Source organism: Acomys minous, assembly GCF_964271855.1.
Source record: "Acomys minous genome assembly, chromosome: 15".
NCBI lineage: Eukaryota > Metazoa > Chordata > Mammalia > Rodentia > Muridae > Acomys > Acomys minous.
Genome location: NC_140497.1, coordinates 86,484,221 through 86,496,507, shown reverse-complemented (window position 1 = coordinate 86,496,507; position 12,287 = coordinate 86,484,221). Strand labels below are relative to the sequence as shown.

The 12,287-nt window shown below is 45.4% G+C and overlaps 1 protein-coding gene across 1 annotated transcript in view; it reads left to right on the top strand.

Annotated features, from left to right (window-relative positions):
- The window catches only part of TBK1 (TANK binding kinase 1), a 45,903-nt gene that overhangs the window by 3,706 nt on the left and 29,910 nt on the right, over positions 1–12,287 (top strand). The window contains exons 3-4 of the mRNA XM_084759998.1: positions 7,861–8,001; positions 11,342–11,471. Of these exons, the coding sequence (XP_084616124.1) occupies positions 7,861–8,001; positions 11,342–11,471 (271 nt within the window). The remainder of the gene's footprint in view (positions 1–7,860; positions 8,002–11,341; positions 11,472–12,287) is intronic.

Here is a 12,287-nt window from a genome sequence, read left to right as displayed (position 1 = left end):
AAGATGAAATTAAAGATAATTAGAATAGCCCAGTGGTGGTGGTGCACTCCTTTAATCTCAGCACTCAGGAAGTAAAAGCATGTGGATCTTGAGTTCCAGGCTAGCCTGGTCTAAAGTGCAAGTTCCAGAACAGCCAAGGCTACACAGAAAAACCCTGTCTAAAAAACAAAACCAAAAACTAAAATAATTTAGGATGAAGAAATCAGAGGTAAATGTGAAGAAAGCTGGAAAAATAATAGAGTAAGAAGTTCTTTTATAACTCAGATGATGACTGATTTTTCAACACTATGAGTTTGTTTTACGGTGAGTGATGTTTGGAGCCTTGTAATTCTTATTTTCAGACATAAGAACTCTGAGGGGGCAGGGGAATCTTCTGTTTTCCCATAGCTTTCAGATTGTCACTGAGGCAAGCATGCATGGGTGAGGGGCTGTTTCCTCTGGGGAGAGATTGTGATTACAAACAGCTGTATGGCTCATAAAGAATGTATCATAAATGTCACATGGCCTGCTTTAACAGTTTCCTCTTGGTTCTAGAACTGTTTGGGGGCTCTGGGTCCTTATTTAAGTTCACTTCGTCCATTCTTGGATATTTCTTTGCTAGAGATTGCTTTTTGCTTGTTTGTTTTGTGCTGAGAAGAGAACAACAGAATTTAGTGTGGAAAAGTATCTGACCTCTGGCCTTCCTTTGTTCCAGTTACTATAATGGTTACTTAGTGTGTGTCAGGTACTGTGGCTGGCCTATAGTTGTTACATATAATTAGTGAGCAGTCCCTGCACATGACAAGTTTGATTTTGTATCGAAGTACCATTAGGAAGGATACAAGTTGGAAACTGAGTGACAGTAGTGGTAACCTGCTGACGTGTATTTAACGTGCTGGCATTGCTAGATAGTTTACGAGCTCTCTCCTTTCCCTACTTAGCTGCCCAGTAAAGTGCCTAGACATGATAGAGCCTCTGAAACATTCACTGATGAAAGAATAAATGGATGGATAAGATCAAACTAGATACCCTAAGACAGCATCAAGTTCTAAAAAGAAACAAAGATGTGTGTGTGTATGTATGTATGTGTATATATATATATATATATATATTTTTTTTTTTTTTTTAAACAGCTTTGAGGAGGATAAGAATTGACCTGAGAGATTCCTATGACCCAGTTTATTTTGGTCATTAATAGTCTCTCCAGAGATGTCTTTCCAGAAACTGTGATTGTTCTTAGTGATATCAGTGTCAACTGCAAGTATTTAAGACCGCACTAGCCAGGCATGGTGGTGCACACCTTTAATCCCAGCACTCAGGAGGCAGAGGCAGGCAGATCTCTGTTAATTCAAGGCCAGCCTGATCTACAAAGCAAGTCCAGGACATCCAAGCCGCACAGAAAGAGACCCTGCACTAAAAGGCAGGTTGTGGAGTGTGAGGTGGCTCGGTGGCTCAGTGGTTAAGAGTACACACTGCTCTTGCAGAGGACCTGATTCTGGTTCCTAGTACCTATGTCAGATGGCTCACAACTGCTTATTATGCCAATTCCAGGGGCATCCGGTGCCTCTGCCCTCCACAGAGCACCTGCACTCAGTGTTTACATGCCCACACACAGACACACAAGTACCCGTGATTAAAAACAGTAAAATTAGGCTGGAGAGCTGCCTTAGCAGTTAAGAATTTGATTCCCTGCACCCACATGGCAGCTCACAGTGGTCTGTACCCAGTTACAGAAGATCGAATGCTTTCTTCTGCCCTTCAGGTGCACCAGCCAACACAAAATGCACAAGACACCCATGCACAGAAAATAAATATAATAATAATATAAATCTTTTTTTTAATCCTACATTCCTTTAGTTGTTTACATTTTTTTATTATGATGTTCATACTTTTGTGTACTGCTTAAAATGCCATGTTCTTAAATGTACTGTCATTCAAAATATATTGCTTATTTAATCTTTAAAAGTTTTATTTATTAATGTGTTGTATGTGGGTACAGTTATGCTACCATGGCATACATGTTGGAGGTCAGAGGGTAACCTTCAGGAGTCCGTTCTCTCTCTCCTGTTGGTTCTGGGGATTGAACTCAGGCCGTCAAGGCTGCACAGCAGGTGTTTATCCGCTGAGCCATCTCGCCATGCTCCTTAGCCAAGTCTTTCTCCTGAGAGTTGTATTGGCTACTGTTGTGTGTGATGGAGTCCATGGGTGGGATAATCTCAAAGAGAAGTGACTTGTAGGAAGCGTGTGCTGACCGCGCAGATCCTTGCATAGAACCCTTCTAACTTTGATTTGTGACAGTGCATGACCAGTGGCAGTGCAGGAGAATAAACAGAAACTGTACAGTCTCGGTCCAGTTACCTCACAGGTGTGACGGGCTACAGATGTGTCCAAAATGCACACCCTGATTACCCTGGGTGTGTGGCAACATCGTTTTGTTTCTATTGCTTGCTCCTCTATTGGAAACCTTCATTTGGCTGGGAGAAGGCCTAGCAGGTCAAGACAATTGCAACCAACCTAACAATTGTAACAACCTAAATTTAATCCTCAGGTCACACTTTGTGGAAAGAGGAAACAGACTACTGCATACCCCTTCTGACCTACACACACAGCAAAATAAATAAATGTAACGGGGGGGGGGGGTCCTTTTAAGCTGGTGCAGTGGTGCACACCTGTCATCTCAAGGAGGCAGAGGCAGGCAGATCCGTCTGAGTTCGAGGCCAGCCAGGCCTACAAATCAAATCCAGGACATCCAAGGCTACATAGAGAAACCCTGTGAAAGAAAGAAAGAAAGAAAGAAAGAAAGAAAGAAAGAAAGAAAGAAAGAAAGAGAGAAAGAAGAAAGAGAGAAAGAATTAAGGAAAAAAATCTTAGGATAGACTGAGTTTGAGACAATTACAAGGAAACATACATTTCTTTGTATTTGGTGTGGCTTTGGCAGTGGAGATCATTTAGAGAAAATGATCTTCAAATACTGATATTGAGAGGTGAGATTGAACCGGGCGTGGTGGTGCATGCCTTTATTCCCAGCACTCAGGAGGCAGAGGCCGGTGGGTCTCAGAGTTCAAGGCCAGCCTGCTCTACAAAGCTTCAGGACAACAAGGACTACACAGAGAAGCCCTGTCTTGAAAACCCGGGGGTGGGAGTGGGGGTTGGGGGGAGTGGAATTATTAACAACAGCAAATAGTTTTAAAAGATAATGACTCTGTGGCAAGAGGAGGAAGATGACTGTGAATCTGTGGGAAAGAGAAGTAGAGTCCGAAGGAGAGGTCCTACTCCCTATGGAGACTATGCTTGCACCCTCAGGAGGAACTGGTCCGGAGGAAATAAAGCCTTGAATAGCAGGAAAGTGAGACTGAATGCAGGGAGGGGAGAAGGGAGGCCTGCACTGGCCTCCAGGGAGAAGCTTGCAGGGTCCAGGGACTGAAAGAAGTGGGTGAGTGCAGGAAGTTTAGGGCGGGTTAATTTTGTAGTGCTAGGAAGCTGTAGTTGTGTGCTACTGCATGTCATCATGTGCTCCACTTGGAGGGAGGGCCGGAGGGAGCTGCAGAGAGTTGGCAGGTCCTTGCCCTGCAAAGGAGCTGATGAAGGAACAAGTGCCCCATCTAGTTCAAGTTGAAGATAGCTATGTGGGAAGAAGTGGTGAGATCCAGCCAGGAAGCCCACTCTCGCCTGTAGTGCATGATCTAACCAGGAGGTTCACTCTGCCCTCCATTCTCAGACTTGTACCAACACACTTGAACACAGCTAATGACAAAAATATCCAAAAATTGAGTTTCATTCTAATGACAAAATTTTCTAAAAATTGAATTGCATTGCTTTGATAATGTTGATAAAATCTTTGTAGGGAGAGTATAATTTTCCTTGTCTTTGTTCTCGTTTGTAAATGTTTGGCTCTGGGAAATCTTTGGAGCTTCACTTTCAGTTTCTTCTCCAATAGAGGTTCCCTTTTCACACTAGAGCTGTTATCTTCTGCTGCACGCGTGGCTGTCTTTGCGTGCCACATGCAAGTTCTGCTTGTAGTGTAAGAAACAGTGAGCTTGGGGATCCAAAATCTTTTATAGATTCGGGAGCTCTAATCCAAAAGCTTGATCTGAAGGATGCATGGTGTGCCGTGAGGATACATGAAGGATGCATGGTGTGCCGTGAGGATACATGAAGGATGCATGGTGTGCTGTGAGGGACATGAAGGATGCATGGTGTGCTGTGAGGATACATGAAGGATGCATGGTGTGCTGTGAGGATACATGAAGGATGCATGGTGTGCTGTGAGGATACATGAAGGATGCATGGTGTGCTATGAGGGACATGAAGGATGCATGGTGTGCCGTGAGGATACATGAAGGATGCATGGTGTGTTGTGAGGATACATGAAGGATGCATGGTGTGCCGTGAGGATACATGAAGGATGCATGGTGTGCTGTGAGGATCCATGAAGGATGCATGGTGTGCCGTGAGGATACATGAAGGATGCATGGTGTGCTGTGAGGATACATGAAGGATGCATGGTGTGCTGTGAGGATACATGAAGGATGCATGGTGTGCTATGAGGGACATGAAGGATGCATGGTGTGCCGTGAGGATACATGAAGGATGCATGGTGTGCTGTGAGGATCCATGAAGGATGCATGGTATGCTGTGGGGATACATGAAGGATGCATGGTGTGCCGTGAGGATACATGAAGGATGCATGGTGTGCCGTGAGGATACATGAAGGATGCATAGTGTGCTGTGAGGATACATGAAGGATGCATGGTGTGCTGTGAGGATCCATGAAGGATGCATGGTGTGCCGTGAGGATACATGAAGGATGCATGGTGTGCTGTGAGGGACATGAAGGATGCATGGTGTGCTGTGAGGGACATGAAGGATGCATGGTATGCCGTGAGGATACATGAAGGATGCATGGTGTGCCGTGAGGATACATGAAGGATGCATGGTGTGCTGTGAGGATCCATGAAGGATGCATGGTGTGCTGTGATGATCCATGAAGGATGCATGGTGTGCTGTGAGGATCCATGAAGGATGCATGGTATGCTGTGGGGATACATGAAGGATGCATGGTGTGCCGTGAGGATACATGAAGGATGCATGGTGTGCCGTGAGGGACATGAAGGATGCATGGTGTGCTGTGAGGATACATGAAGGATGCATGGTGTGCCGTGAGGGACATGAAGGATGCATGGTGTGCTGTGAGGATACATGAAGGATGCATGGTGTGCTGTGGGGGACATGAAGGATGCATGGTGTGCTGTGAGGGACATGAAGGATGCATGGTGTGCCGTGAGGGACATGAAGGATGCATGGTGTGCTGTGAGGATACATGAAGGATGCATGGTGTGCCGTGAGGGACATGAAGGATGCATGGTGTGCCGTGAGGATACATGAAGGATGCATGGTGTGCTGTGAGGATCCATGAAGGATGCATGGTGTGCTGTGATGATCCATGAAGGATGCATGGTGTGCTGTGAGGATCCATGAAGGATGCATGGTATGCTGTGGGGATACATGAAGGATGCATGGTGTGCCGTGAGGATACATGAAGGATGCATGGTGTGCCGTGAGGGACATGAAGGATGCATGGTGTGCTGTGAGGATACATGAAGGATGCATGGTGTGCCGTGAGGGACATGAAGGATGCATGGTGTGCTGTGAGGATACATGAAGGATGCATGGTGTGCCGTGAGGGACATGAAGGATGCATGGTGTGCCGTGAGGGACATGAAGGATGCATGGTGTGCTGTGAGGATACATGAAGGATGCATGGTGTGCCGTGAGGATACATGAAGGATGCATGGTGTGCTGTGAGGGACATGAAGGATGCATGGTATGCTGTGAGGATACATGAAGGATGCATGGTGTGCCGTGAGGGACATGAAGGATGCATGGTGTGCTGTGAGGGACATGAAGGATGCATGGTGTGCTGTGAGGATACATGAAGGATGCATGGTGTGCCGTGAGGGACATGAAGGATGCATGGTGTGCTGTGAGGGACATGAAGGATGCATGGTGTGCCGTGAGGATACATGAAGGATGCATGGTGTGCCGTGAGGATACATGAAGGATGCATGGTGTGCCGTGAGGGACATGAAGGATGCATGGTGTGCCGTGAGGATCCATGAAGGATGCATGGTGTGCTGTGAGGGACATGAAGGATGCATGGTGTGCCGTGAGGATACATGAAGGATGCATGGTGTGCCGTGAGGATACATGAAGGATGCATGGTGTGCTGTGAGGGACATGAAGGATGCATGGTGTGCTGTGAGGATACATGAAGGATGCATGGTGTGCCGTGAGGATACATGAAGGATGCATGGTGTGCCGTGAGGGACATGAAGGATGCATGGTGTGCCGTGAGGATCCATGAAGGATGCATGGTGTGCTGTGAGGGACATGAAGGATGCATGGTGTGCCGTGAGGATACATGAAGGATGCATGGTGTGCCGTGAGGATACATGAAGGATGCATGGTGTGCTGTGAGGGACATGAAGGATGCATGGTATGCCGTGAGGATACATGAAGGATGCATGGTGTGCCGTGAGGATACATGAAGGATGCATGGTGTGCTGTGAGGGACATGAAGGATGCATGGTGTGCTGTGAGGGACATGAAGGATGCATGGTGTGCTGTGAGGATCCATGAAGGATGCATGGTGTGCTGTGAGGGACATGAAGGATGCATGGTGTGCTGTGAGGGACATGAAGGATGCATGGTGTGCTGTGAGGGACATGAAGGATGCATGGTGTGCTGTGAGGATCCATGAAGGATGCATGGTGTGCTGTGAGGGACATGAAGGATGCATGGTGTGCTGTGAGGGACATGAAGGATGCATGGTGTGCCGTGAGGATACATGAAGGATGCATGGTGTGCTGTGAGGATACATGAAGGATGCATGGTATGCTGTGGGGATACATGAAGGATGCATGGTGTGCTGTGAGGATCCATGAAGGATGCATGGTGTGCCGTGAGGATACATGAAGGATGCATGGTGTGCTGTGAGGATACATGAAGGATGCATGGTATGCTGTGGGGATACATGAAGGATGCATGGTGTGCCGTGAGGATACATGAAGGATGCATGGTATGCTGTGGGGATACATGAAGGATGCATGGTGTGCCGTGAGGATACATGAAGGATGCATGGTGTGCCGTGAGGATACATGAAGGATGCATGGTGTGCCGTGAGGATACATGAAGGATGCATGGTGTGCTGTGAGGGACATGAAGGATGCATGGTGTGCTGTGAGGATACATGAAGGATGCATGGTGTGCTGTGAGGATCCATGAAGGATGCATGGTGTGCTGTGAGGATCCATGAAGGATGCATGGTGTGCTGTGAGGATCCATGAAGGATGCATGGTATGCTGTGGGGATACATGAAGGATGCATGGTGTGCCGTGAGGATACATGAAGGATGCATGGTGTGCCGTGAGGATACATGAAGGATGCATGGTGTGCCGTGAGGATACATGAAGGATGCATGGTGTGCCGTGAGGATACATGAAGGATGCATGGTGTGCCGTGAGGATACATGAAGGATGCATGGTGTGCCGTGAGGGACATGAAGGATGCATGGTGTGCCGTGAGGGACATGAAGGATGCATGGTGTGCTGTGAGGATACATGAAGGATGCATGGTGTGCCGTGAGGGACATGAAGGATGCATGGTGTGCCGTGAGGATACATGAAGGATGCATGGTGTGCCGTGAGGGACATGAAGGATGCATGGTGTGCCGTGAGGATACATGAAGGATGCATGGTGTGCTATGAGGATACATGAAGGATGCATGGTGTGCCGTGAGGAACATGAAAGATGCATTATGTGCTGTGAAGATACAGATTGTTATCACATGCTAGTGACTGATTCGTCTCCTTTATCTTCCAGAAAACTGGTGATTTGTATGCTGTCAAAGTATTTAATAACATAAGCTTCCTTCGCCCAGTGGATGTTCAAATGAGAGAATTTGAAGTGTTAAAAAAACTCAATCACAAAAACATTGTCAAATTATTTGCTATTGAAGAGGAGGTAAGTATTCAAGCTTGTCATAGTGTTGTGGTAGTTCCCACTCAGAGGACAGGCTCTAGCCAAAGAGGCTACAAAGCCATAAAGTCTATGGGTCATGTAATTAAGTGTTCTACCCCCTGGCATTTCTTTAATACATAAAGAGAGAAACAAGGTGTCATAGAATGAAAGCATAAAAATAAAGGATAAGCGTAGTATAAAAATCGGTTATTTGGGGGCTGGAGAGATGACTTGGTGGTTAAGAGCACTGTCTGCTCTTCCAAAGGATCCAGGTTCAATTCCCAGCACCCACATGGCAGCTGACAACTGTCATCTGTAACTTCAGTTCCGAGAAATCTGACATTCTTACACCAATGCACATAAACTAAAATTAAATAAATTATTTCTTTTTTTAAAAAATCGGTTATTTGGTGGCCAGGCGTGGTGGTGCAAGCCTTTAATCCCAGCACTCAGGAGGCAGAGGCAGGCAGATCACTGTGAGTTCAAGGCCAGCCTGGACTACAAACTGAATCTAAGACAGCCAAGGCTACACAGAGAAACCCTGTCTCAAAAAAATAAAAACTATATAAATAAATAAAATAAAAAATTGGTTATTTGTAGCCAGGCACCTTTAATCCCAGCACTCATGAGGCAAAGGCAAGTGGAGTTCAAGGCCAGGCTGGTCTACAGAGAAAGTTCTAAGACAGTTGGGGCTACACAGAGAAACCCTATCTCAAAAACCAAACAAACAAAAAAAATGGTTATTTGCCAGGCATGGTGGTGCATGCCTTTAACCCCAGCATTTGGGAGGCAAAGGCAGGTGGATCTCTGAGTTCAAGGCCAGCCTGGTTTACAAAGCCGAGTCCAGGACAGCCAAAACTACATAGAGAAACCCTGTCCCCCCCCCCACCCCCCGCCATAGAGAGAGAGAGAGGGAGCGCGCTTGCTGTTTTTCCAGAGGACCAGGTTCAGTTACCAACACCCACAGCATGCAGCTTAGTCACCTGTGACCCCAGCTTCAAGGAATCCCATGTGTCCTGTTGGCCTCTGTGGTTATCCAGGCACACATACACATAACTATTAATAAAATATCTTACAGCAAAGCAAAATACAGTGATAGAAACCTTTGTAAATGAGTAAAACTTGTAGTAATTTAGAAATTAAAGCCGTAATTATAAAAGTATTAATTTTAGGGAAGATGGCTTAAAATAAAGTAGACCATTAGGAAAAATATTTTAGAAATAATAAGTGGGAAAAAAAGAAATAATAAGTGGAAGTCTTCTTGCTTTTAGACATAGATATTCAGTAAAGACCTCTTACGATATTATTGTATATCCCTTATTCTGGTGATGTTATTCTTGATTATTTCTGAGGGTTCATCAAGCATAAGTAATAGTTTCATGCATGAAAATGTGAATTTTGGCCGGGTATGGTGATGCATGCCTTTAATCCCAGCACTTGGGAGGCAGAGGCAGGTGGATTGCTGTGAATTCGAGGCCAGCCTGGTCTACAAAGTAAGTCTAGGTCAGCCAAGACTACACAGAGAAGCCCTGTCTGGAAAACAAAACAAAAACAAAAGTAACCAAAAAACAAAGGAAAAAAAGAGGGAAGGGAATCAAAGTGAAAGTTAATTTTCAGCTACACAGTAGTTAAGAAATAATGAAAAGGAGTTTATTCACCTGGCAACATACTTACAGAATGTCACATAAGAAAATCAGAGACTACAAAGTGAGTCCAAGTAGCCGGGCGTGGTGGCGCACGCCTTTAATCCCAGCACTCGGGAGGCAGAGGCGGGCGGATTGCTGTGAGTTCGAGGCCAGCCTGGTCTACAAAGTGAGTCCAGGACAGCCAAGGCTAACACAGAGAGACCCTGTCTCGAAAAACCAAAAAAAAAAAAAAAAAAAAAAAAAGTGAGTCCAAGACAGTCAAGGCTACACAGAGAGACCCTGTCTCGAAAAAAAAAAAAAAATCAGGGAGTGGGGGAAATGAGAAGTTAAGAGCACTGCCTGCACCTGTGGAGGGCCTAGGTTTGAGTCCCAGCACCCACACAACAGCACATGCCAAGCCCAGCTTTGACAGGCCAAGGGGGAAACTGAGTCAGGCATATGCAGAGGCAGCTGTATTAAGTGCTCCAGAGACTTTTTCTCTGCAAGGTGCAAAACTTAATGACCCGAGGAGTGAACAGCTCTTTAACTCAAAAGCCAAGGGCCCAAAGCAATCAGCCTGCAAAGACCTCTGAGGTTTTTTAACTCTTTGTGAGCTAGGGAGACACAGGAAAGAAAAAGAAAATCCTCACTCACATATACACATTCATTCAGTAAGCAAGACAAAGGGAACTCCCACAAAGGTCACACATGCACAAACACGCAGACACGCAGACATATAAACATATAGATAGATACATACATACATACAACCGGATGGAGTAGGTTCCAGTGGGCTCTAACTGCCAACATTTGTCCTTTGTTCTGAGCCCTTTTTCTACCATCTGAAATAGTTTTTACGTCAAAAGCAAAATCACTTCACAGCCATAAAAGCAATCATTGTAAAATTCATTATACAGCAGGATTTTTATGATATAGGTTGACAAGGTTTAAGGGTAACAGGGTCCAAGGGGGTTACAACAAGGTTGGCGTTTGTATGTCTTTCCATTAAGACTGCAGTTTTAAATTGCTTGTGCATGTGCATGTCTATATCTATGTCTATGTTGCTGGTGTAGGTACCCTTGCACGCCAGAAGAAAGCATCAGGTCCCCTGGAGTGGACGTTGCAGGCAGTTGTGAGCCACCTGACTGGGTGATGGAAACTGAACTCAGGTGCTCTGGGAGAGCAGTACCTGCTCTTAACCATGAGCCGGCCCTTCAGCTCCCCATGCTCTTTAAGGCTGGGACTCCATTCCTTGAAATAAAAGTATTATCATAAGAAGGAGATTGTTCCAAATATGTTATCATGCAGAAGAAACTAAGTGATTTGAACAAAAATATTGATACTGCCACCATGATCTTATGGTTGAAAGCTAGCTAGTTTTCAACGGCTTGTCTTCCAAACAAATTCAGTTTTATTAATATGTAATACAATCTATCTGTATATGCTGATTTATTTGTTTATTTGTGTGTGTATGCTCACATGTCCAGTGCCTGGGGAGAACAAGACAGCGATGGAGGCCCTGGAGTGCAGTTACAGGTGGTTGTGGGGGTGCTGGGAACTATAGCATTGCATCTGTCCCTGGTGAAAGGAGTCATGGAAACTTTGTAGCAAGCCCTGCATTTGAGTGAGGTCAGGTGGGCAAGTGCTGCCCTGGAACCAGAGTTGCTTTTGTTGCTTTCCTGTCGATTCTCAACTAGTGACCTTTTCCTCCTTATCAGACAACAACAAGACACAAAGTACTCATCATGGAGTTTTGTCCCTGTGGGAGTTTATACACTGTTCTAGAGGAGCCATCCAATGCCTATGGACTACCAGAATCGGAGTTTTTAATTGTTTTACGAGATGTGGGTATGTTTATTTACATGGTTTTATATGTGTGTTTGTTTATATGGCTTCATACATATATTATTTTGTAGGTGCTACTTTTAACTCTTATTTATTTGGGGTACTAAGGTACCTCTGCCTCCTTTCCAATCCCCTGAGAGAAAGAAGGGAAAGGGGACGTAGGTCTCTTTAGACTTAGTTCCGGCTGGCCAGGGTCATCAGGTTCTTCAGGAAAATACCAGTCTCAGTCGTCAGGACATCCAGCAGTCCAGCAAACCTTTCTCTTTCCCCATTTGTCTCCTCCTCCTCCATGTCTGTGCTCTGCCATTTATACCCTCTCATCACAGTCCTCAGAGTTAAACTGCCTGCAGCTGGCAAGACCACGCCCCTCTCTGAGTCGCACAAGGCCATTATCAGCTGTGGACAAACTAAAAGCAGCTCCATATCCCAGATTTGGGGTTAAAACAAAAATCTGGCTAGGCGGTGGTGGCGCACGCCTTTAATCCCAACACTCGGGAGGCAGAGGCAGGTAGATCACTGTGAGTTCAAGGCCTGCCTCATCTACAAAATGAGTCCAGGACAGCCAAGACTACACAGAGAAGCCCTGTCTCGAAAAAACAAAAAAACAAAGACAACAACACAACGACAAAAACCTGTTTATATAACATAATTTTTAAAGAAACCAAAACTACTACATTATTTAAAGATACAGAATGAAACATTAATCTCCTACGTTCAAAACAAGGACTTTAATATAATGTTTTCTTAGAGACCACACCCAAAGCACAAAGTACCTAAAGAAGTGTTAGATGAGTAGGGTTTATCAGTGTTAAAAACTTA